This window comes from Cydia splendana, chromosome 5 (genome assembly GCF_910591565.1).
Source record: "Cydia splendana chromosome 5, ilCydSple1.2, whole genome shotgun sequence".
Classification (NCBI taxonomy): domain Eukaryota; kingdom Metazoa; phylum Arthropoda; class Insecta; order Lepidoptera; family Tortricidae; genus Cydia; species Cydia splendana.
Window position 1 is genome coordinate 14,282,847 of NC_085964.1, and position 26,214 is coordinate 14,309,060.

At 36.0% G+C, this 26,214-nt stretch overlaps 1 protein-coding gene across 4 annotated transcripts in view; it reads right to left on the reverse strand.

Annotated features, from left to right (window-relative positions):
* LOC134790761 (sodium/hydrogen exchanger 9B2-like) overlaps positions 1-24,084 on the reverse strand; it is a 48,124-nt gene extending 24,040 nt beyond the window's left edge. For 2 of the 4 annotated variants that reach the window (XR_010144213.1, XM_063761684.1), the window contains exons 1-3: positions 1,261-1,332; positions 947-1,060; positions 56-293 (exon numbers count right to left, since the gene is read on the reverse strand). Coding sequence is in view for 3 of the 4 variants with exons in the window: in XM_063761684.1 (XP_063617754.1) it covers positions 56-293; positions 947-1,060; positions 1,261-1,276 (368 nt within the window). In the remaining variant the exon portion in view is untranslated. Of the gene's footprint in view, positions 1-55; positions 294-946; positions 1,061-1,260; positions 1,333-23,917 lie in introns of those variants that run through there. The other 2 variants (XM_063761685.1, XM_063761686.1) reach the window with 2 other exon arrangements.
* Between the last annotated feature and the right edge of the window lie 2,130 nt (positions 24,085-26,214).

Genomic DNA, 26,214 nt, shown 5'->3' on the forward strand with positions numbered 1-26,214 from the left:
ATTAATAAGTTTATCATTTTCATTCTTAAGTAGGAACGTATTCCTTCAACCTTACCTTAAATGATAATCCAATGCATCCGCGGCAGGGTTTTGTAAATAGTTCTCCGTTCCCAAGTTTCTGTACAATGCGCCGATTAATGTCATTCCTACGACGGGGTTCAGGGTGGTGTATCTCTCCAGAGTGTGGCCTGTGATGTACCCCGCCGCCACGACGCCAGCCATCTTGAACAGGTACCCGCCAGGGAGCACGGCATCTCGCAATAAAAACCACGAGCTCCCCCACAATGTTACTCCTGAAATATTTCACTTAATATACATTCTACTCACGCCGTCGCTGGAGTTATTTTTGCTGCAAACAATTCTGGATGTTTTTGTGTCACACTAGGTTTAAACATTCCTACAAAGGTCCATAAACTATCAGCAATTCTTACGTTACCTTTAAGTAAAAATATAACTATTTACAGGGTAAGTACTGATTGTAAATATTTGGGTAAAAATTATTTTCGTTGTCTTGTTTCTGATCACTCTGTCAGGCTTTTATCAATTAAATAATAAAAGTTGAATTTTATTGCATGTTTTTTCTAGCTGAAGATTATAATTATCTTGAGAAAAATTTTAAACTGAATTTCGCCTCATACAAAAAGCTCCCCTCTGTCACATTTTTCGGGGACAAAAAACAAGACAACGAAAATAATTATGACCAATTTTATAGTTCATTACAACAAGTTGATTATCTATTGATCCTAATCTCGTCTGATCAATCACGGGTAAATACTAAAATTTATATAAATTTATTCATTATAATAATAATATTTTTTTTTCAGCGTATCAGACATATCAAATCAATTACAAATATGAAAAAAGGCATGGCATATTGCTGACAACTGTTAAAAATTTTATGGCAAAGGGTTTTTCTGTTACAAAAAATATTTATTTAAGGACTTACCACATATGAAAACACCCAGGTATTGTTTCAGCTCCGACACAGAAGGGGCCGCATTGACTAGCATTCCAGAACTTCCTTTACTTGCATTGTTAGTATGCCTGCTCCTAAAATGTACTTACTAGGTACATTATACAAATACATATTCAATGGCTAGTTACCCCAAGATACACCAATAGAAATCATATGTACCTACTGAAAACCTAACTACATAAATAAACGATAATAAATAATTGAGAAATAAGTTCAGCGTATGGAACTTAATCTGTTCATACTATTTAAGTATGTAAATACTTATAATGCAAACTAATACTTACTCACGTTTTGGAGCATTCCATCTCAAAACATGTCGCGTTATTACTCCGCGTTACATTGACGGTTCGTTTGCCTGCAAGTTATTCGATCTAGTATTAATTTAAGACATCTATTGATAATTTTTAATATAGTAATAAAAATCATAACAATCGTAATACATAGGCAAAGGGGTAGATAATACATAGGTAGGATAGAAAAGGGGTTTCAATCAATGTGTGGAAGGGCGGCACCGTCGTCGAACCCAAGCCACCTGGCAGTGGACTTAAAGCGGTTACGTGTGCCTCGGATGCACATGCTGGTGGCGCGTATAACGGCGGTACTGATCCTGCATCTCAGCCAGCCCAGTATGGTGCTTAGTGAGTGCTCTATTGATAATTTGTATTCGCTCAAATGAAAGAGTTGCTGCTTATGTACGTTCTAGTATGTACTTACATATTAAATGCTTAGAAAACCGATTCAAAAACAACTTGTTACAGTTTTGATCTTGTTTCGATACGACCCTGAAAATCGCTGACGCTGATTGGTCATGCGAAATGAAGTGAAAGTCGTGCGTAAGATGCGCGCCAATCATCAAGACCAGCGGTCGGCAACAGGCGGCCCGCGAGCCCCTCTGGCTATTTTGTATGTAATATTGACAAACAACAATGTCTCATAAAGTCACAATTATTAACAAAGTGCGACCCGCTTCAATTTCGTTAACTACTATATGGCCGTTGGCTGCTAAAAGGTTGCCGACCGCTGATCAAGACGATCGCCAAGGTCGTATCATACCAGTTCAAAACGATAACAAGTTCTTCTGCGAAGCCGATGGTCCTGGGTTCGAATCCCGGTAAGGGCATTTATTTGTGTGATGAACACAGATATTTGTTCCTGAGTCATGGTTCTTTTCTATGTATATAAGTGTGTATTTATGTATATAAGTATGTTTATATCGTCGCCTAGTACCCATAGTACAAGCTATGCTTAGTTTGGGGCTAGGTTGGTCTGTGTAAGATGCCCCCAATATTTATTTATTTATTTATTTATTTATTCTTAAAACAGAATAGGTCTCATAATTTTAGGGTTGTATGATTTATATTGTAGGCTAAAATAAGTGTTTTGCCTACACAAATTGACTTGTCTAGGTTTATATAGGAACCGAAAATTACTTCATTTATTTTTTATATTTTTGGTTGTTTAACTAAGCCTTCGCTTATATGAAAATTGAACATTCCAGAAACACTTAGGGTAAGTTCTTGTGATACAGAATATATATTCTGAAATTATAATTGTACCCTTATTAAACGTACTTTACGCCATTAACTAAACCGGGTTTCTAATGGATATGCGTTAGCAGATGTGAATAATGCTAAATATCTTGGAAACTTGTGCCTCCTGTACGGATATGATGGTCGTTCTTGTCTACTTGACAGCGTGATAAAACACTGTCCGTCACTTTCTATCCCACGGTGTTAAAAAGTGACAGCTATTTTATCACGTGGATAAAGATGGATAAAACCATCCATAATACGCCGGCTGCTCTACTTATGAGTGTTTGAGGTCCTGCTCTCTATTAAGATTACTAGTCAAGGAGCTTTGGCTTACGGTTACTTGTTTAAGTATCAATAAATATCTTAGGTGTAATGTATCTATAATAGTTTAATGTGACATGTGAACAAATAAAAGTACCTATGATGTATCAAAATAATGTGACATGCTCGAAATTTGACTTAATAATATCGATGTCGCAGTCGGATCGTATAATCCGCCGTATTACATTACGGCTAGCCGTTTTCAAAAACAGGGGCGTTTTGAAATGCGGCGGTTTAACGATTAGCCGGATTGAATGCGGCTGAATGAAAATCCGCCGGAATGTATTCGGCGCCATACGTTCTTCAACACGGCTAGCCGTAATGTAATACAGCGAGTCATTAGCCGCCGCTTTGACAGTTTTTAGTTCCCATTTTTAACACCCGTGGCGCTGCCTGACAAACGCTGGGGTGTCCATCAAAAATGGAGTTCGTCGGACTGTTTCTTTTCAAAAAACATTTCTTTCGCAACTTAACTAGACGGAGCCCCGCTTCGCGGGGCTCCTATTTCTGAGCGGTTTGCCCTTCGGGCATCTGAAGCTACCTAACGAACCTAACCTACCTACCTATTGATTTAGTGAGACGTCCGTGAAAACATTACACTTTGGGGAAAAAAGCGTAGGTAGGTAAGTAGGTTAGGTTCGTTAGGTAGCTTCAGATGCCCGAAGGGCAAACCGCCCAGAAATAGGAGCCCCGCTTGCGGGGCTCCGTCTATTTAAGTTGTGAAGGAAATGTTTTGGAAAAGAAACACATGTAGTGCGGTGGGACCATGGTAAAAATAAATTAAATTGCAAACATTGTCAAACTCCGGTTACGTGGGCGACCGAAAGAACTGGTCACTCTACAATCTAAAATAGTAGTACGATGCGGCTAAACGTTGGCCGCCTTATTGAAGAACGTATCACAATGACAATCCGGCTAATCGTCGAACCGCCGCATTTCAAAACGCCCCTGTTTTTGATAACGGCTAGCCGTAATGTAATACGGCGGATTATACGATCTGACTACGACATCGACACCGATTGACAGTTCACTGGGGCCATCGCTAATTCATATAAAGTGGTCATATTATAATAATTATATTTGTAAGCCACCGCAAACTTTGAATTTTTCTCATTTGTTCGAGTTTAATGATTGAATGATCACATTTTGCAAACGAATGCTATGCACAAATCAGAGCAATAAAATATACTTACAAAAAAATAGCTATCGTTTCAAAACACACACAATATTAGTGGCTATATGGAAATGCTTTAACTTAAAACTCTTCAATGGAAGATGCCAATTATTTTACAGCTCCTAGTCGCAATAAATAAATACGTAACAGAGATACTTGCCAGTTTTACGACTATCGCCACTCATCTTTTCATAGCCCAACTACGAACCGTTTCGTACATACTCTATCACTTTTACGTCACACACACTAATAAGTACTTAGTATAATACTTATTAATCACACAAGATCACAACACCACTCAGTATTGTCCGTCTCTAAGCGGTCAGTATAACCGTGTGATCTCGTTTAACGTCCTTCTAATAATAAATTTCGTCGCATGCGCACTGTGTTCAATTCCCATAATTGAAAATACATTAATCACTTGATGTCGAAGTCATCAAGTGAGGCGACACAATTGAAGTAGTTTTGAAAACAGCAAAGAAAGTTATTCAACATGACGTGTAACGACACGTAAGGCGCCACGTTGATACCTATGTGATGTTGCCTTCTATGAAAGATTAATGCAACACTGCACACATTCATATCATACCTAACTGTTCCTTTACTAGGTATTTTTACATAAGTAGGTTTTTCCTTTTTAAAATGTGTACATTTTATTTTCTAAAATTGTTCCATTACAACCTTTGCCAACCTGTATGCTACTGTCATGGGTATTTTAAAGTGTAATAAAGCTGTGTATTTATATTTATATATATATAAGGTCTAAGTACTTTAATTAAATTTTTTTTAATCGTCTGTGTAGACCAGTCCATTTAATTATTAATATAATCTGTATTAGGTAAACGATTTAATAAAATAATTCTTCTTCTAATACATATTGTAAATATGTTACAGAAACTCTGTCTGTCTGTTAACCCTTCAGACAAACTGCTGAACTGATATCGATGAAATTTGGTCTGGAGATAGTTTGAGGACATGGGACACTTTTTATCTTCCATTCATTATCATTTCACGCAGACAAAGTCACGGGCAAAAACTAGTAATTAATAAATTAGTGGCCGCTTTTCAAGACACGCCGCACTGAATGACATAATCCGGCGGTCTCTTGCATCCGTCAACGTGCCAGCTCTACTGGAGCCAACTGGCATGGCTAGAGACGACGGCAAGAGACCGGACGGTATGTCCCTGGTTCCTTGGAGTTTGGGAAGGGTGCTAGTGTGGGACGCTACCTGCGTTGACACTCTGGCCCCTTCCCACCTCACGGGAACCAGTCACCAAGCAGGTGCGGCGGCTAAAGCGGCCGAAAAGCTCAAATTCCATAAGTACAGGGGTCTCGGCCCCGAGTATATTTATATGCCATTTGGGGTTGAGACCCTTGGCGCGTGGGGTCCTAATGCCCTACAACTTTTTAAAGACCTTTCAAAAAGGCTTATCGATTTCACTGGTGACCGAAGAGCTGGCAGCTTTCTCGCTCAACGTATTAGCTTCGCAATACAGCGGGGAAATGCTGCCAGCGTCCTCGGCACCATGCCAAATGGGCCCAATTTCTTAGACGTATTTTAATTTTATTTTATTTAGTATTAGTTTTTAGTTTTAATTTAGTTTTATTTTATAGATAAGTTAGTTTATTTTATTTTTAAAATTTTTAATAATGAATATTAAAAAAATAAATAAATATAATATTGATGATAAATGTGAAGACACAAATCAAATGATTTTTAATGGAAATATTTAAATTTTTGTTAAGTACACGCACTAATATAAATTAAAAACCGGAATAAATGTCATATACGAAAGAAAAAATTACCGCTTCCAGTGTCCAAGGCTGGAATCAAACCAGTGTCCTCTGCAGTCGCGTAAATGCCTATAGACTACTCGAGAAACTGAAAACGGTGAATAATAGAGATACTACTCCTAAAAATACGTGTGTAACCTCGTTAGATTCGTCACGATGCCTAGAAAAATGTATATGAAGTGTGTATTAGTACGCAAAAAATATCAAAAGTTATATAAACAAAAAAGGGGAAAAATGCAGATATTTTTTATTTTCCCAATATCTATCTCAAAAAGTATTAAAATTTAAGAAACCAAAATTAATATTATAAAAGAGGAGGATATTTCAAAGCAAACATTCCATACTTAGAGAACTGTATCTCCATTATTTATATTCATCGCTGAACACTGCCCTCCGCGCCTTATGTTCGGGAAACGCGCGCGGTTTGAAAAAGCGATTACGTAACATTAAATATAATTTTAAAGGTATTAAATATTCATTGAAAATTTTTAAAAAATATGGTGTATTTAAAACATGTGAACAAATGTACTACCGTAAAATGGGGTGAGTTGGGTGAAATTTGACTTTCAAACCTCGATAAAAGTTCGGACGTATGTATGTATTTTAGTGTGTATTTTATTTTGGGTAGTTCCATTTCATAACTTTGACGATAAAGAGGAAAACCTACCTCACCCCGTAGTGCCTCGTATTTGGGGTGAGAGGGTTTTTCATACAAAGGTGATTTTGGAAGATTGTTGGATCGTTTTTTTTTATTATGAATATTACTATAGCTCCACTTTAAATTGGAATACATTATTTTTGTAGCAGTAACCTTAAAAACCCACCTCACCCCCCTCTCAATCCTTCTCTCCCCATTCATAACCCATAGCTCCCCGCGAAACCTACTCACCCCGTTTTACGGTGCTTGTAGAAATTTATCTTATAGTTATCTTTTTAACAAGTTAGTAAATTGTTAATTAACAAAATTTTCTCGAACTTCCTTCTTTATTGAAAACGAAAAAAAATGTATGAATAACTATCGTAAAATTGGGTTATTCCCACTAGTTACCACCAAGTTGTTACCAGTGGTAACTACTGGGAATTTTTTTCCCACCTTTTACCACTCCACCACCAACTCGGTTTAGTGGTAACTACTGGGAATTTTTATTCCCAGTAGTTACCACCAAAATTTTGTTAGAGTTAAATACTAATAAAAACACTATAAATAGTGTAGTATAAATATATAGAGTAATTTAATAAATAATTATAAGTCGATTAGTGTTTTAGTAAACTCCCTTAAACCCCCTCCCTTAAACATAAAGAAAACGAAAACTATTACAACTTCAAAACGCAAAACTAGTCATCCACCAATAGTTCTAAACAACACCCCAATTCAACAGGTTGAAAGTTTTAAATATTTAGGCAGCTTAATTACCAGGGACTCCAGGTGCACACCAGACATCGTTGCAAGGATTGCTATGGCAAAAAAAGCATACAACCAGAAGAAGCAACTATTGAAATCCCGTTTGTCATGTAGAAGCAAGAAGCTACTGATTAAGGTGTACATCTGGAGTATAGCCCTATATGGAAGTGAAACGTGGACAATGAACCTAAGAGATAGAAAGAGAATGGAAGCATTTGAAATGTGGTGCTGGAGGCGTATGGAAGGCATTAGTTGGAAAGACAAGATAACGAATGAGGAGGTGCTAAGAAGAGTGAATGAAAGGAGAGCTATCCTGGACACCATCGCAAATAGACGCGGAAAAATGATTGGACACTTAATACGACACGACCACTTCTTTAAAACTATCCTGGAGGGGCGGATAGGACACAAGCGGGGAAGAGGAAAACCCAGACGCAGCTTTTTGGAGCAAGTGAAAGAAAAAGTGGGGGTCGTGTCGTATCAAAAAGTCAAAGAGCTGGCGCAGGATAGGGAAAGCTGGAAGATACTCCACCGACAAGAGAATAACTCTTAAGTTGATGATGATGAAACTCCCTTAAAAGTGACCAAAAATATTGAAACAGTTTAACCGGTACTAGTACAAAAACTATGATATATGTACTTAAGGATAAATTTAATAATCCATTTAGATGATTTTTCAAGTGATTTTATTAGGTAATTCAAAATAACTCTATTTATACTATTCATTCCTACTGTTTTTATTAGTATTTAACACTAACCCGAGTTGGTGGTAACTACTGGGAATTTTTATTCCCAGTAGTTACCAGTGGTAAAAGGTGGGAAAAAAATTCCCAGTAGTTACCACTGGTAAAAACTTGGTGGTAACTAGTGGGAATAACCCGTAAAATTTTGTCGCTTTCCAGAGCCCTTCTCATATACGTGAAATGTATACATAATTATGTAGTATGTTAGTCTATAAGGTATATGTAATATGGGCCTTGTTGCCTGAATCAAATTAAAATAAGAATAAAATGAATAAATAAAATTAAATAAGTAAACCTTCTTTCAAGTCCTTCTTCAGTTTTTAATAGGTATTGATGATTGCTTGAAATAAATAGGCACTTACTAGAAGTAGCATTTATAGAATTAACTTTAATTCCAGTCCTTATTTTGTGTAATTTTAGCTAAGTAACAATTTGTCCTATTCAACGTAAGTCAAGTCAAGGTAAGTCGAGCAATACCTAACATATTAGGCTTCTTGTACAAATTTCATTAGATTAATGGTCTTGTGCAATTATAACGATGACAGCTTTTAAAAATACAGACGGTAATAGACGGTAATGCTTGTTGCACTAGAAAATGATTTGTTGCCATTAGTGATGATAGTTTTTTTTATAACAGATAGCATTTTATCACAAAAACAAAATACAACATATCTAGAAAAAAATAAATTGTAAGAAATCAGTTTTTTTATAACCTATATCTAAAAAATATTTGGATTAATAGACAAAAAATATTTTACTTACCTTTGTTTAACTAAACGAAACCTTGGCCCATGTTGACTTGTCTACTTGCCACGATTTCAAATTGGTATTCGTATTATTAGTTTTCAGTGACAAGTGTCTGTTTAAAAATAGAATGATCTCTCAATTTAAATGTTTGTTCGTTTTTAACTTGTTAACAGATTCAAATATGTATAATGGCAACTTGGAAGGAAGTATTAAACTTATAAATGCCAGAGGCCAATTCTAAAATAGCATTCCGATTTTAAAATAATGCTATTATTATTATTTCGCGATATCATTATCATGACATTTTTTAACGGAATGTAAGTTCGAATTGGCGTCCAATTCGCAATTTATTCTTCTACAATGCAAATTGTTTTTACTCGTAATTTAGATACCTTAATATGTTGATATATGCAGTAACTATACAGTCAACCAATTTAATTCCTAGGTGTCTATAGAACCTCGTCGCTTTAACTAGGTACTAGATATCAGGGTGACCTTAGCCATTGGACAAACCCTGAAATCCCACGTAGGGTTAAGTACCTCAGAAATGCTCTAACGGTAATATTTTTTTAATTAGAACAACAGATAAAAAAATAAATTATCTAACAAAAGTTATTTCCAATAATCGACAACAAAAAGAAACATACTGTATTAATCATTGGCAGTGCTTTTGACAATTTGTCTGAAAATGTGCGGCAATGATGACATTTGTCAAAAGTCAGAATCTTATTAATGTCATAAATAAAAAAGATAATCAAAACCGTCGAAGAAGGTTTCATACTATTTATTACCTCAGGAGCTACTAACACATACAGGTTGCTCCAAAGTAAAAAAATCGTAATTTGTTAATTTCTTGGTAACCGCTACACCGATTGTTATGATACTTTGTATACTGGTTCTAAATACCTTAATGCATATGTACATTTCGGCTTTGTCCAATGGCTAGGGACACCCTGTATATCACAAATCACTCAATAAGCACTGTCGTAGAAGATAAACAAATTGATTCATTATGACAATGGTTCTATAGTGGCGAAGGAATCAAATTGGTTGACTGTACTTACTGCAACATTGTTCGCAATGTCGTCAATTATAGCCGCTGTCATTATAATCCATACGATTCCACGACGAAGTAGATTTATTACTCTTGTTCAAGATCGCCTGCCACCTGGCTGGTATCATCATAATCGTTAAATATATCTTCCATTTGGTAACGTTTACATTCTGACATTACATAGCGAATGTAGATCATGAAGGTTGTGGTATCTAGGTACCTAGATAATTTTAAATAAACTATTTATATTTTGCCAGTACTATTTTTAATAATCGGAGGAAGAGCACTAATATTTGTAATACCACCCAAGGAAAGTTTTTGGTTCTACGCATTAGGTATAACAGTTTTTTGAAACTATTTAGTAATATTACTATATTTAGTAGAAAAAGACGCGGGGTAGTTTTATTAAAGTATTTTTTTTTCGAAAAAAAGAAAAAAATTGAGTACTAAATGATATTTGGAAATTAACAAATTAACTTACCTTAACTTTCAGTCCCCTATCTTGAACCGTCACCGAGATAATATCAAAAACGTCATTTTATGGACACATTTTTCAAAGTCGTTTTTCTCCTGAACTATATCAGGTAGAGCAATCAAACCAAATCATAGCTACAAAGAATGAGTAGGAGTAAAACTTAGATTTTTTTAAATATTTAATTCCCTGAAAAAATAATGATTAAAAAGTTAGAGAATTTTTTGACAGCTCTTTTCAACAAGTATTTGTAAAAGTACACCTATAGAAAAAATCACATAAACTGCAAATAGTATTAGCTACTACCATGCGAAAAATCAATTCAATATAATTGGTGCAACATACTTTAAAAAAAATAAATGTTATCTTAGTTGCAGCAGTTGAGTAACCTTTTTTGACAGCCATGCGTCAAGTTCAAAATAAACACTCTCTGTTGCTAGGCAACGAAATTAAACCTCATTTAAACAGAAAATCTCCTTCAGAATGAAAGACGCCTTTGATAGCTAAACACTTTCGTTGACATTTAATTTTTTTAAAGTATGTTGCACCAATTATATTGAATTGATTTTTCGCATGGTAGTAGCTAATACTATTTGCAGTTTATGTGTTTTTTTCCATACGTGTACCTTTACAAATACTTGTTGAAAAGAGCTGTCAAAAAATTCTCTGACATTTTAATCATTATTTTTCCAGGGAATTAAATATTTAAATAAAATCTGAGTTATATTCCTACTCATTCTTTGTAGCTATGATTTGGTTTGATTGTTCTACCTTATATAGTTCAGGAGAAAAACGACTTTGAAAAATGTGTCCATAAAATGACGTTTTTGATATTATCTCGGTGACGGTTCAAGATAGGGGACTGAAAGTTAAGGTGTTTCTATATTATAAGATAGCCAACAAATGACATTATAAAAATCCGATATTCGTCACAGGGGCCACTTCTCCTTCCTTAGCCTGCTAGACCCTTTACTTAAGTTATTGTCCATCAAACTATCCTCTGATAGTTCAGCTTAAAAACATCGAACGCCGGGGCGTGCCCCTAGCCAGCCGCGTGTTCCAAGTTGAATGTAAGAACTTCGCTTCGCTCGCTCGTTCGATTAACCTACTCATATTGTTCATTAATAAAAAAAAACTCTGACTGAAACCTCTTGTATATTATCATAAAATTCATAATATTACCACGATAATTGTATGTATATAGGATCAACCGGGGTAAATGCGTCTCTTGTGGTAAATGCGTATTATAAGATATCTTCCAAACGCAACATATTATAACTATTTATTATAGCCGTCAACACTAAGAGTTCAATGACCACACTTCTAACAGCGAGGGTTGCAATAGTTCTAAAATGTCCCATTTAGAAGAAACGTTTAAAAGACGCATTAACCTCTAGTGACGCATTTACCCCGGTTGACCCTAGTTTATTTTCTTTAGAGTACAAGTTTAACGATTATACTGTTGCATATAGTAACTATAAACGAACGTACATGGATACGGCACATTCAATGCAAACAGTTGAAAGCTAGGCAGAGAACCTAGATATCTCATAAAGCGATATGCCATTTCGCTCTGTATTAATGGATATTTGTTCGCCAAGGGTAAAAGATAGCTTTCAGCAGTGCAACAACTTGGCGGTCTCTAGGTGCACCAGCAAAAGGAAGTCATTCCCGCAGTAAACAATAACGCACGGTCGGAAGCGTCTTTCACGCTAGACCGGCTTCAACCAAGTTGGCAAACGCGAGCCTCTAAAGAGCGGGCAATTTGCGCTGTAACACCGCCGGATACTGGCTGCTCATTAACTATGAACGCCGTCATCAAGATGCTTCTTCAGCAGAAAAAACGGCGTTTAACAGTAGCACTCTCCTCGAATAAACGCTCCGGCTGCGAGGTGCTTTTGAACGCCCACCGCTACAAAGTGCATATAAATTGCACTGCGAAATTGAAGCAGAGATATGAAAAGGGACGCCGGGGTAAACTTTTGAAAGACAAGCTATGGGCACTTTAGAATCCGCAAGCACTTTAAAAGGAATAAAAAGAAAGGCGGAGATGTAACTAGTTACTTTTTTTCTAAAGCATTTTAGAGTGAAAATAAGAATCATGAATTACAAAAAGTTGTACTTATTGATAAATACTTTATTTTAGGATTAAAGCGTGGAGTGGAAGTAAGAATGTACGTAACTACGTACGTACGTAATTGTGTAAAAAATATTTTATGATAGGTATTAATATTTTAGCATAATTGCTTTATTCCAAGCATCGCATAAATTGCTTGTGAACACATCGTAAACATTGTGTAGTAAGTACACATAATATTATTACGTAAGTATATTATTATTAAGAAGGCCTCTAGATCATTTTATGAGCTATCAGAGTCACTGTAGGGAATTTTTAATTATATCCTCATGAAATAAGACGCACAAAGTGAATTTAAAATCAAGTTCCCTTGCATAATATCGCATGAATGGACCGGCATACCGGCAAGTACAAATATTTAAATAATCTAAGCTGAATAACAGAATTTATGTTACATAGACAACCCGGTGTCATCTTTGAACGTATTCTGATTGATCAAAAGTACCCAAAGAGTCCTCCGGCGAGTATTTACATAGGCGACGAAGCGGAGCATATGAAATGTTATTGATTTCGAAAGTAGTTTGCCCTGTACTACGTGAATCTTTTGTAAGCCTTGTTGAGGTGCGTCCTCTATGTTCAACGAGCGATGACATCTGTGATATCGATAAACTTTGAGTAACCTGACCTGTGAGTTTATTTATTTTGCTTAGTTTAGTTTAGTTTATTGATCTCTCAATACAATGTTCATAGTTAATGTAAAATAATACAGAAGCAATTACTTATCGTATAGCGATCTATTATACCTAATAGCGTCTATACGCTACTAAGACTATTCTTAGGCCTGGTTAATCAATAAGTAGGTATATACTGGACTCTAAAATAACTATGGTTGGTTTATAGATCAACATGTGACGCGCGTTATATTTAAATGTTTAGTTCTAAAAGTTCTAATAGTTAAGTCAATAACAATAAGTCAAGTTGTTAATCAAGTATTGAAAGTGTCCCATTGCGCGCGAGATATTTTGGTGCCCGAACGAAGAGTGAGTCTACTAATTTCGATTAGGTGTTATTTAGGAAAGTAGAATACCTAGACATTCTATATCACTACACCGTCTACACCTTATATAACAAAGTCCCCCGCTGCGTCTGTCTTTTTGTGTGTTTGTATGTTCGCTATAAACTCATAAACTACTAAACGGATTTTCATGCGGTTTTCATCTATCAATAGAGTGATTCTTGAGGAAGGATTAGGTGTATAATTTGTTAACCCGTGCGAAGCCGGGTCGGGTCGCTAGTGTATATTTTAAGAAATTAAATAAATTAAGTGACCAATTTCATATACGTAAGTACTTATAGTGTTGTATGGATCTTTTAATGTAGGTATAATAAAAGTAAATGGATCGTAATTTATGGAGTCTTAGAAATGTATAATAAATAGAAATACATATATCTTAAATCGAATGTATGTTGCTAATACTAGTAGTCACAACAAAAAAAGAGCATTTTGAATGTATCACCTCCTTGGCACCGGTAAAAGCTATTATCATTTCAACCCGGCCGGGAAATATAACTTTTCAAATAAGAGAATTTAATATATTATCTAGTAGGTAACTTCCTAGCATCAATGGGATGAACAATGTTGTGTTTCACTCGGCACGACAGTTGTTTGCCGTGTCCTGCCTTGAAACCATACAACGCTCAGAAGTTTATTAAATTTTGTGCCATCAGCGGGCTCAGCACGGTTCCATTTTTAACGACTATCACTATGCGCGTCCCTTTCGCACTTACATACTTGTTAGAACGTGACAGGCATGGTGACAAGGGATAAAAACGCGACCGTGCTAAGCCGCCAGGTGGGAAAAGAGCACAATTGACATGAAATTGAAACCGAGAATATTAATATTATAACTCCAAAACTAAAACTCCTGCTGTAAGTGTAATATTCCATATTTATCTTCTTCTTCTACCTAGCGTTATCCCGGCCTTTGCCAGGGTCCGCTTTCCTACTTGCTTTCCTCCACTTTGCGCGATCCTGGGCGTCGTCTCGTGTGATCCCGTTCACGCTCATATCTGCTTTCACGACATCGAGCCATCGCTTTTTTGGTCTGCCTATTCCATATTTATATGCCTATAAAACAATGTAATATTCTATATTTTATATAGTAAAGAATAAAGTTTAATTCATGCCTATATATGTTAATTTAAGCATCATGTTATAATAATACAAGGTAAAAGTAGGAAAGCATTAGGTAAGTGACTATATAATAAATTAGGTACAATGGTCATTTACCTAACGTCTTGTTTACTTGTTTATAATGACAGCCGCCTTTTACAACGATAAGCATTATGTCTCTCTATCACTCTTCCATATTAGTGTGACAGTGACAGTTGAGTTTCGATCGCTACGGAGCGTAAGCGATTGGCATCTTGGCTACGCGGCCAGGCTCTTACGACTTAGCTAGTAATTATGCATAATAAAAATTACCTATTTGTTTGCGCAACGGCTTTTACGTCCATTATAACTAAACTACCTGTTAATGGCAGGCTGCGGGTAATCTTTAAATGTTTAAAGAATGTGTCGTACGGGGGTGCGCGTGTCGCAGGGTCAGGGGGACGGGAACGGAACCGCCAATTAAAGGTGCGTCCGGTGGTCACTCATTGTTTCCGCTCTTCTGTTACGTCGAGTACACAAAATAGCCTAGAAATGTTCATTTACCTTATCGTAGGAAAAAGGAACACTTAGAAAATTACTACTTGAATAAACACATCTTATTTTCACCGATGCTTGGATAGTTATGGTTTATATCATATCTCAAAGGCATTGTAATGAAAATCACAGTATTCATTGTATCTGTGTGTATAGAAAATTACCTACGCCAGATTTTGGTGCACTGTGATTAATTACCTATTTCGTTAGCATCTATTGGACTACGGCACAATTAGGCGGGTCTAATAAATAACTCCTGTGTGAAAAAGTAATATTTACTTATAAGAAACCTACTCATTAGTCGTGTTCGCTACGTTCATTTTTACGGGTGAGTATAGGTAGTATAGTACATATTAATGCATGTGTGCAAGGTATGTCATTAGGTACGAGTTCCGATATGTCATGAGATATAACTACATGCATAGCCGTATAGCCGTATTCTAATGTTGATTATAGGATATTGAATTCGATCTGGATTAGATATGGATCGAATTCACGTTGATCGAATTAGAATGTTTACGATCGATTGAGGTCTAAGCTGTTAAGGGCGTCAATGCTTAAAAAGGGGAAAAGCTGATAAAGTCACATTTTAGAATCATTTATAAAGTAAACACAATACTTAATTATGACTTAATAAGAGCCCTTAAATCAAAACTATGCAAATTAGGCGCCACAGCGTTTTGCTGAGTTAAAGAAATGCAAAGTGTTGAGGGGCAAATTTGAGGCTACGCTACGAGCATTAACATCGGTTGGTTTCACCTGACGCGGCTTCGCCCGATTTAACTTTGGTTCATACCCGAATAATAAGTTGCTAAATAATGTCAGTCGTGTTGATATTCATTCTACTTTTGATATCTCTTCTCCTTGGTACAGTCACGTGCAATAATATTTTAGTCTTCGAAGGCCGCAAAAATATGTGACTCGCTCTTATGGCTCTACACATAAGATCGTGTCAGATATTCTTGAGGCCTTCGTTGTGTAATAGATTATTGCAGGTGACTATACTTGCGTCCTATATATCCCTTACTATTAAAAATAATACAAGAAAAAAATCCTTTAAACATTTTTACATCGTACAATAAATTGACATAACATGCTAAAGTAATTCAAGTAATCTGTCCGTTTTAATTTATTACTTCATGCAGTTATCCAGAGTTAACATAACTTTAAACCCGAGATAAAAATGTTAACATAAGTACAGTTAATGTATTTTTAATGTTCACAAACATACATATTAGAGACCAGTGTTGGCCGAAAGTTAATGCGAATTGAAAATATTGGCCATTAACCATTATAAATTGAACCTTAAACCGTAATGGACGATTACAGTTTACGGTTCAATTTATAATGGTTAATGGCCAGCATTTTCAATTTGGATTAACTTTCGGCCAACACTGTTAGAGACGAGTTTACCTACCGAGCTAAGTTGAGGGGTGGAAAGCTAATAAAAAACTGTTCATACTCACTGCGGTAAAGCATTACTTGACAGTAAATAAATAACGACCAGCGGTATTGCAGTGAATTCGGTCGAATAAATAGTTACAGAAATTTTCAACCTAAATTTGATTACCAAATATATATATGTCGGACCCTGACACCAGAAAGACGTATTGCAGCGTTATAGTTCATTATTTTAGACGCCTGTATAAAATCGATTAGCAATGTTGAGCTACGTATTATTTGGTTGTAACAAAATAAATAAAGTTGTGTAGAGAGTAACTCCGTCTATTGCCGCATTGTTGAAATAAAGTTGCATAGAGAGTAACGCCATCTATTGGCGTGTTGTTGAACTAAGATGACAGGTAGAATGCTTTGGAACGTCGAGAGGTTTCTCTCGAGTGAGCGTAGGCACGAGTTGGCATTTTTGTCGGTATGTTGGTAGACTGGTCGAGCAGGTTTGCCAACTTGACTTTGAGGCGGGAGCAGAGAGGCTCCGCCGCTGGTAGTTCTTCTTGATCGGACCGCGCTAGAGATCGGACGTACTCGTTAGCCAACCTCGTGCCTAACTCGCTACGTTCCTGAAGGCTTATACCTGAAGGATTATTCTGATAGCTTATAGAATCCCGCGTTCTTTAACCATTTAGCGAAGTGTTTTATTTCAAGTGTTACTTTGATTTCTTATGTTTCATTAGAACCTTACTTTTGTGAAATAAAGAAATGATGTGTTATGTGTTGTTTTAACTTGTTTTGAAAAGATTTGTCCTTCTGAGTTTGTTGCCGGTCCCATATAGGGCTAAATCTTCTCAGGTCAGATATGTAGGGTTGAAGCCGGCCTAGTTTGACTTGAATAAAGATTTAAACGGTTTCTTTTTTACTTTCATATCGCTCCCTTGAGTTAAAAATAGCAATTAGTTCTTTTAAACATTTAGTACTGAAGTATAGTAGGCACTAGTATGGTTAACGAGTCCTAATGTTTATTTCATGCACTGGTAGCAATGGTAGCATACTGATTTAGCTGTGAAGTAATACATTATCGTACTACCCCCACGCGCCCACCGCCTTTGAGACCATCGGTACTCGACATATATTTAACCGAAAACGTGTCAAATAGAATAAATAAAGAACCGACTTTAAAAATCTTTATTCTCTCCCATTTTTAGGGTTCCGTACCTCAAAAGGAAAAAACGGAACCCTTATAGGATCACTCGTGCGTCTGTCTGTCTGTCTGTCTGTCTGTCTGTCTGTCTGTCTGTCTGTCCGTCTGTCACAGCCGATTTTCTCCGGAACTACTGGACCAATCAAGTTGAAATTTGGTACACATATGTAAGTTTGTGACCCGAATACGGACATGTAACGTAAACAAATGAATTTTAAACATGGGGTCCACTTTTGGGAGGGTAAATGAAAAAATAAAAAATAAAAATTTTCAAACTATATCATGTTACATATCAAATGAAAGAGCTTATTGTAAGGATTTCAAATATTTTTTTTTTATAATTTTCGAATCAACAGTTTAGAAGTTATTCAAGAAAATAGGCAAAAAATGACCATTCCCCCCCCCTTATCTCCGAAACTACTAGGTCTAAAGTTTTGAAAAAAATACATAAAATAGGTCTATACCTATAGATGACAGGAAAACCTATTAGAAATGTACAGTCAAGCGTGAGTCGGACTTAATTACAGTTTTTAATCCGACCCCTACGGATTTTTTAAAGAGATTTCACTCACGTTTCACATAAAAAATACATTGTTAACAGTGCCGGATTACTTAGAGTAGTAGTTTTCTTAGAGTAATTGGTGATAATTTTCTGATAAGATAATCATTTTAAATATTTAACGGTCTTACCTACTTACGAGTAATTGTAAGGTCAAATTAAAAATAATGTTTAAAAAAAATGTTAAATTGAGAGCTAGCTTAAAGTTTTTTGTACTCGTCGACTTTAATGGTTGAATTAATAAAGACTTTGTAACCAATAAGCAAAACAAGCACGTGCTTACGGCACCACGTTCAGGGAGGGCACCAAAATGCCAGGTTGAAAAAGGTGAACAAATTTTAAAATTAGGGACAGACACATCGTTTTTACCACACGATTTTTTTAGCTGTCCAAAAGCTAATTTGCAAAATTCTTTGGCGCGTAATTCTTTGGGAAACAATCGGTAGCAGTAGAAGAGTCGTGATTACATGCATAGATTCGATTTCAACCCACTCTTTTGCGGTTCGGCGTTAGGTCTTATGCGAGGCCTTCTGCCTTACGGCAAAGTTGATCTTCTGCCTTAATTACACTTGGGCGTGGATCCAAATCCAAGCTTTCCTCTTTCGCAGCTGGGCCTACTGCCTTTCTCACACTTCGCCAATTCAATTCCAAGCTCTCTGCTTTCTTGCATATTTTATGCATGAAAACAACCTCGCTGAGACCCTTAAATATCGAGCCCTATGCGAAGCTAGGCTGATAGAAAACTGTTCCATCCCTTCTCTGTATGAAATCCTGGATTCGCGCCTGGTTGGGACTAAAACTAAAATTGCGTTTTTATATCGAAAAATTTTCGCGCTCGCTTCGCTCGCGTTTTCAATTACTTTATAAGGTATGATAAAGGTGACATTCGGTTGGCGACTGCAGCAACATTACTCTGTTGCAACGTTACTGCTGCAGTACTGTCAACTTCCGTGATAAAATGATGTTACTGATTTCCATACTAAAAGTAAAAATGTACAACTGTCTATCATATTGCGTTTTTATATCGAAAAATTTCCGCGCTCGCTTCGCTCGCGTTTCTATTACTTTCTACGCTGTGATAAAGGTGACATTCGGGTGGCGACTGCAACAGCATTAGGTACTCTGTTGCAACATTACTGCTGCGGCACTGTCAATTTTCGTGATAAAATGATGTGACTGATTTCCATTCTCAGCTGTAATGCGGCAATGAACTTCTCTCAATTTACCAAAAAATCAATGTAATCTTGATGACCCTAGGGAGAGGGGGCACCTAGAAATGCTTAGGGCATCAAAATATCTTAATCCGGCACTGATTGTTAAAAATTGTATAATATACGGAACCCTTGGAACGCGAGTCCGACTCGCACTTGGCCGGTTTTTATCAAAGATATTAACTAAATATACTATGCATGTTAACCAAATGGTCTAAGATCCCACATATATGGTCGACCTTCACCAATCTGTCTGACGGCTGAAACTATGAAAATATGAAAGAAAATATGTTGCAGGACATAAATAAATAGGGTTGCCTAAAGAAATATGGTCAAGGCTATATTTAATAAATTTTTGAAAAAAAAATTTTTTCGGCAAATTTCACCGATTTGTCTGACGATCGAAATAAGTTTCAATGGAAAGTATACAACCTGTACAACATAAATCATCTAGGTTGCCTATCTTTTTCCGGTCACTATTATGTGGTTGCCGTGTTTAAAGAGGTAATTTTATATCGATAATTGTACTCATCTGTCTGACACTTGAATTATTCATCAAAATGATGGTAATTTTATTGCAAATACAATGGCATAGAGGGTTGCCTGCGAAAATCCGGTCACAAATCAGGGTTGCCAGGCTTTTAATTAAAATAAGAAGGAAATACTTTTAGCGATAACTCATAAACGGCTGAACTGATCAAGTTTGTTTTAATTTTATTTGATTGAGTTTTTTAAGCACTATTTTCATGATATTTTTTCATATTTTTTGGACAGATGTTTCAAAAGTTGGAAGGAAAAACCTTTTTTTTTCTTTCTAAACGATTATTTCCGAAATGATTCACTTTATCAAGAAATATTGTTTAAAGACCCCTATTCATTTTGAAAGGCCTATCCAACGACACCCCACACTATGAGGTTGAAAAGATAAAAAAATTGTCACACAGTTTGTTTCTTTCAAAGCGATTATTTCCGAAAATATTCACTTTATCAAAAAATGTTCTTCTAAAACCCCTATTCATTTTGAAAGATCTTTCCAACAACATCCCACACCATAGGGTTGACACGAAAAAAAAATTCTCACATACATTTTGTTTCTTTCGAGGCGATTATTTCCTAAAATATTTACTTTATCAAAAAATGTTTTTTTGAAGGACCCTATTTATTTTAAAATTCATATCAAATGATATCTTACAACATAGGTATCAAACGAAAAAAAAAGAAAAAAATGTATGTGACCATTTTTTTCGCTTCAACCCTATAATGTGATATGTCGTTGGATATATCTTTTGAAATAAATACGGGTTTTTAGAAAACATTTTTTGATGAAGTGAATATTTTAGGAAATAATCGCCTCGAAAGAAACAAAATGTACGTGAGGATTTTTTTTTCGTGGCAACCCTATGGTGTGGACTTTAGAAGAATATTTTTTGATCAAGTAAATATTTTCGGAAATAATCGCTTTTAAAAAAAACCAAAATTTGTGTGACAATTTTTTTATCGTTCCAACCTTATAGTGTGGGGTGTTGTTGGATAGGTCTTTCAAAATAAATAGGGGTCTTAAAACAACATTTTTTGATAAAGTGAATATTTTAGGAAATAATCGCCTCGAAAGAAACAAAATGTATGTGAGGATTTTTTTTTCGTGTCAATCCTACGATGTGGGATGTTGTTGGAAAGGTATTTCAAAATGAATAGGGGTTATAGAAGAAAATTTTTTGATAAAGTGAATATTTTCGGAAATAATCGCTTTGAAAGAAACAAAATGTGTGTGACAATTTTTTTATCTTTTCAACCTCATAGTGTGGGGTGTCGTTGGATAGGGCATTCAAAATGAATAGGGGTCTTTAAACAACATTTCTTGATATAGTGAATCATTTCGGAAATAATCGTTTAGAAAGAAAAAAAACAAGTTTTTCCTTCTAACTTTTGAAAAATCTGTCCAAAAAATGTGAAAAATTTCATGAAAATAGTGCTTAAAAAACTCAATCAAATAAAATTAAAATAAACTTGATCAGTTCAGCCGTTTATGAGTTATCGCTAAAAGTCTTCCCTTCTTATTTTAATTAAAAGCCTGGCAACCCTCATTTGTGACCGGATTTTCGCAGGCAACCCTATACCATTGTATTTGCAATAAAATTACCATCATTTTGATGTATAATTCAAGCCTCAGACAGATGAGTGCAATTATCGATATAAAATCACCTCTTTAAACACGGCAACCACATAATAGTGACCGGAAAAAGATAGGCAACCTAGATGATTTATGTTGTACAAGTTGTATACTTTCCATTGAAACTCATTTCGATCGTCAGACAAATCGGTGAAATTTGCCGAAAAAAATTTTTTTTTCATAAATTAATTAAAAACGGCCTTGACCATATTTTCATAGTTTCATCCGTCAGACAGATTGGTGAAGGTCGGCTATATGGGGGATCTCCTACTAAAATATACCTTGGCTGTATTCATTTGAAATTTTTCGTAATGTGAACGTACCTTTCGGGGTTATAGATCGAATATGAATAGAGGCATTTATATTACAGCTTATAAATATTCGCAAAAATCCTTCGGGGTATCGGCGACTCGCAGAACCGCCAGGGGTTGGGTAAAAGGCATTCATATTATTAGAGCCTCGTCATTTTTCACATTCCTGGTTTCGTTGGGTAGATTAAAACTATTTGGAAAAGGTGTACCTACCTTTAATTAATAAAATTCATATTTAATATTAAAATACTTTTCAAATGAATAGGTTAGCAACAAATGTCGACACAATTAATACTAATATTATAAATGGGAATTAACTCTGTCTGTCTGTTACACTTAAACCTCTGAACCGATTTCAATAAGATTTGTTATGGAGATAAGTAATTGAGGATAGGATATGGGATAGTTTTTATTCATCATCATCATCATGCCACGCAGACGAAGTCATGGGCAGAAGCTAGCAGAATAATCATGTATGTCATTATAATTAAAAAGAAATACTTTATTACGTACTTTGTAATTTATTGATAAATTTACGCAATACTAAGGTGCTTAAGGGTCAAACAGATCACTGTGTTATGTCTTTCCTGTAGACATACACAAGAGTTAAGGGCTATAAAGGTTAATTTTCTTATTTAACCCTTATCCACGTGAAAAGGTCCTCCTTTTATTTAGAGAACTATGATAAAATCATTGCTTACACGCCCACAAGCTGTTAACTATAGCCCACAGGAGAGAAAAAAGTGCTGTTCGCCATAACACACTAGTTTTCTCTCCTGTGGGCAATAGTTAACAGCTTGTGGGCATGTAAGTAATGATTTTATCATAGTTCTCTAAATAAAAGGAGGACCTTTTCACGTGGATAAGGGTTAAATAAGAAAATTAACCTTTATAGCCCTTAACTCTTGTGTATGTCTACAGGAAAGACATAACACTGTGATCTGTTTGACCCTTAAATAAGAATATCATATTACCTAACGTAAAAATGGTCAAATAAAAAAGGGAAACTATTGATGGTGTACAATGCTCGTTAATCTAAGTGAAGTTTACGATATTTTGGATCAGGCCGGCTGTAAATCGTGGCGCTCGGAACGTGCCGTCTACAGTCACAGCATCCGAACCGGCAAACATACTAAATTCGTAGATTATTCAGAGCCCGCTTTCACGTAACGTAAGCAAACGCTGGCCTTTTTAAGACATAATGTAAGTTAGAACAGGTTTTTTTTTTGAATTGGCGCTTCCAGCTTAGAAAATACCAAAGAATAATGTACTTTTTTTATGTCTTGACCTAATAAACTATCGGAACGTAATGTGTGGATCTGATTATATCAACATGATTTTCTTTTCCTTAAATATTTGCGTGTCACGTGCGTGTTTCCTTGTATAGTTGAAGCAATCAATAAACGTTAACAAGCCTTTAAGAATTATTTACATTCTAAAGTAGGTATATTAGCAGTAACAATAATTCAGGCGTTTGTAGTTCTAAGATAATGGTTTCTATAGGCCGTACCACCAATTATTTATAATTAAAACCAATTAGGTAACAAGTATCCTTTTAGCTAATCAAGTTTTTCAATCTCGTACCTTACTTAGGCCACTCAGCAAGCTCCGTGGCCTAAATACGGTATTCGACTGAAAAGCTCTCCATTACCTATATCACGATTAGATAGTTATTTACGAAGTGCGGAAAAGAGGACCATATGTACCTACTGTAAAATACTATTTTTAAATCTCGCTGTCATTACATGACTTTGGCGTTTTAACATTTGCTGCTGAGGTAACTCTCCTAAAACTGAGTTGACGTTCAAGGTTAAGATAAGTAATTAAATTCAAACAAGTTTCAAACAACGGTCTAAACCAAGTCTCTCCACGCCTTCACTCTAATTTTAGAATAAGTGCTATCTAACTTGCAAGCTGTTTGAAACCCGCAGTGCAGCTAAATACGAGAGCTAGAATTCAACTTTTTAAAACAGACTTAGAAGTTGAACCGCAGCACTGTGACGGCATAAGTATGAAGAGTTATTTACATTTTTTTATTACGTAAGCTGGTGACTATCCGGTATTACTTACCATGCCAAGATTTCGTTTATTGATTTCCTTTAATGTGCTCGATATAAAATACACTTATAATAAGATATCGAGAGCCAGGGAATCACGTGTCATTTTGTTTTTCCATCTCTTGTATATTTTTTTAGGTGCTTTTTCGAAGAGGGTTATGTACGTATCTACACCAACGTATATAATAATAATTGAAACAAATTCGTCCAGTTGTGAATGGATTCTCAAACTGTATTTATGCTGCCTAGTCATAAAAGAAAACACAATAAAATGTTTCGCCACACCAGGTCGTAAAGGCTCTCTTTATTTTTCATAAACTGATGAATTGTTACATGGAAGAGGGCATGATGCCGGATCGGCTTGATTCGGTTATGACTGATTTAATAAGTATCTATATTAAAAAGTGGCATCTAAAAAAATCAATACTGACATCCAGGTCAGCAGAAACTCTAAAGTAATACAGGAATGTCGAGCCAAAAGCAACTAGTGTACTATTTACTTTACATAGGAGTTTACTAAAGCATAGCTCTTTTTGGCTACAGTCCCAGGTCCATACACATAAATATCTAATACATACCTACCAATGTATTTTTTCACAATTAAGTATTTCAAGTTTATTGTAATACCAAAGTTTTTATTTAAAACACACCTTGCCCGTTGACAGATAGACAGACGGACGGATAGCGTTAGCTTAGTACTAGGGTTCATATTGTCATTCTTCGGGTACGGAACCCTAAGGTGGTATATATCACACTGAATGCGATTCGCACGTCGCTCTGATGTTAGAGCGAGACAACGCTATGCGCGTGTTATAGCGACATCCCGCTCGCCCATCGGACGAACGTGCGAATCGCACCCAGTGTGATAACTGCCTAAAATTTACCCTTTTGTTTAAACCTAGGTATAATATAATCATAATAGGAATATTGTAAATTAACTACCAACCTGTAACACACGAAGTTTTATAGAAGGTATTGAAAGGTCTAACTTCTTCATAGAAGTAAAAACAGGTAAAATACCTATACAATCCTCCTACAGCGCACGAAATCTAAGAAGGTAAAGGAAAGGGTTCGAATTAAATGGACCTTTCCTAATGGCTTCCTGGGCTTGAAATTTTGATGACTCAAGTAGGTTTCCGTTTAACGATAATAGGTATGTATATGTTTATACCTATAATCGTATTATGTAGGTAAAATTATTTACACATATAAATGCTTGTACTGTACCGTAATTCGATAATAAATTTAGACCAATAAACGTGGGTCATGCCTGGCTGTCTATCCGTCTGGGGCTTATTTCAGTAACAGTTTTTTTAAATATTACATATGAATCCCACCGAGAAAGTGGTAAAATAAAATCTAGAAAAAATAGCAGGGTTCTCCTATGCGTCAAACGATTTTTAGGGTTCCGTACCCAAAGGGTAAAACGGGACCCTATTAATAAGACTCCGCTGTCCGTCCGTCCGTCCGTCCGTCTGTCACCAGGCTGTATCTCACGAACCGTGATAGCTAGACGGTTGAAATTTTCACAGATGATGTATTTCTGTTGCCGCTATAACAACAAATACTAAAAACAGAATAAAATAAAGATTTAAGTGGGGTTCCCATACAACAAACGTGATTTTTGACCGAAATTAAGCAACGTTGGGCGGGGTCAGTACTTGGATGGGTGACCGTTTTTATAGATAACGGTACGGAACCCTTCGTGTGCGAGTCCGACTCGCACTTGGCCGGTTTTATTTAAATAGTTATGTTCGAATTATGGTTTGTGATGTCACTTCCTAGGTCTTCCTTTTTTCCCTTTAACTTTTCAACCTACAACAACATAATTCCTCCCAAGTTCTTAGGAGAATACAGTGCTCATGTTCCAATACTGGCTTCTTACCTTTGTAGCCATATATCACTGGATTCGACATCGAGATGCTGTTAAAAAGTTTCGTTCTATTGTAGTTCTCGTAATACAGACTGGATGCGGGCAGTGCATCACGTTTAGCGAGATTAAAGCAGGAGGCGTGCTCGGTGAGAAGGACTTGCCTGGAAACCCATTAATTTTGTTCAACGCCTCACTACTTACAACGGGCGCTAAGCTGCTTGCCTTGCCGGGCTGGAAAAAGTATACTCAGTAGCCGAAGTTGGATTACAGTCCAGCACAATGCTCACAATGTAGTGTCTGATGAAAGAATACCTCTTACATATCAATAATTCGTTTAAAGATTTCGTAACACTCATTTTGCTAAACAGCACGGAGAATTAAAAAATGTTGCATAGGTATGTATAATATGTAGGGCAGATGCCCTGGTTGTGGCCACT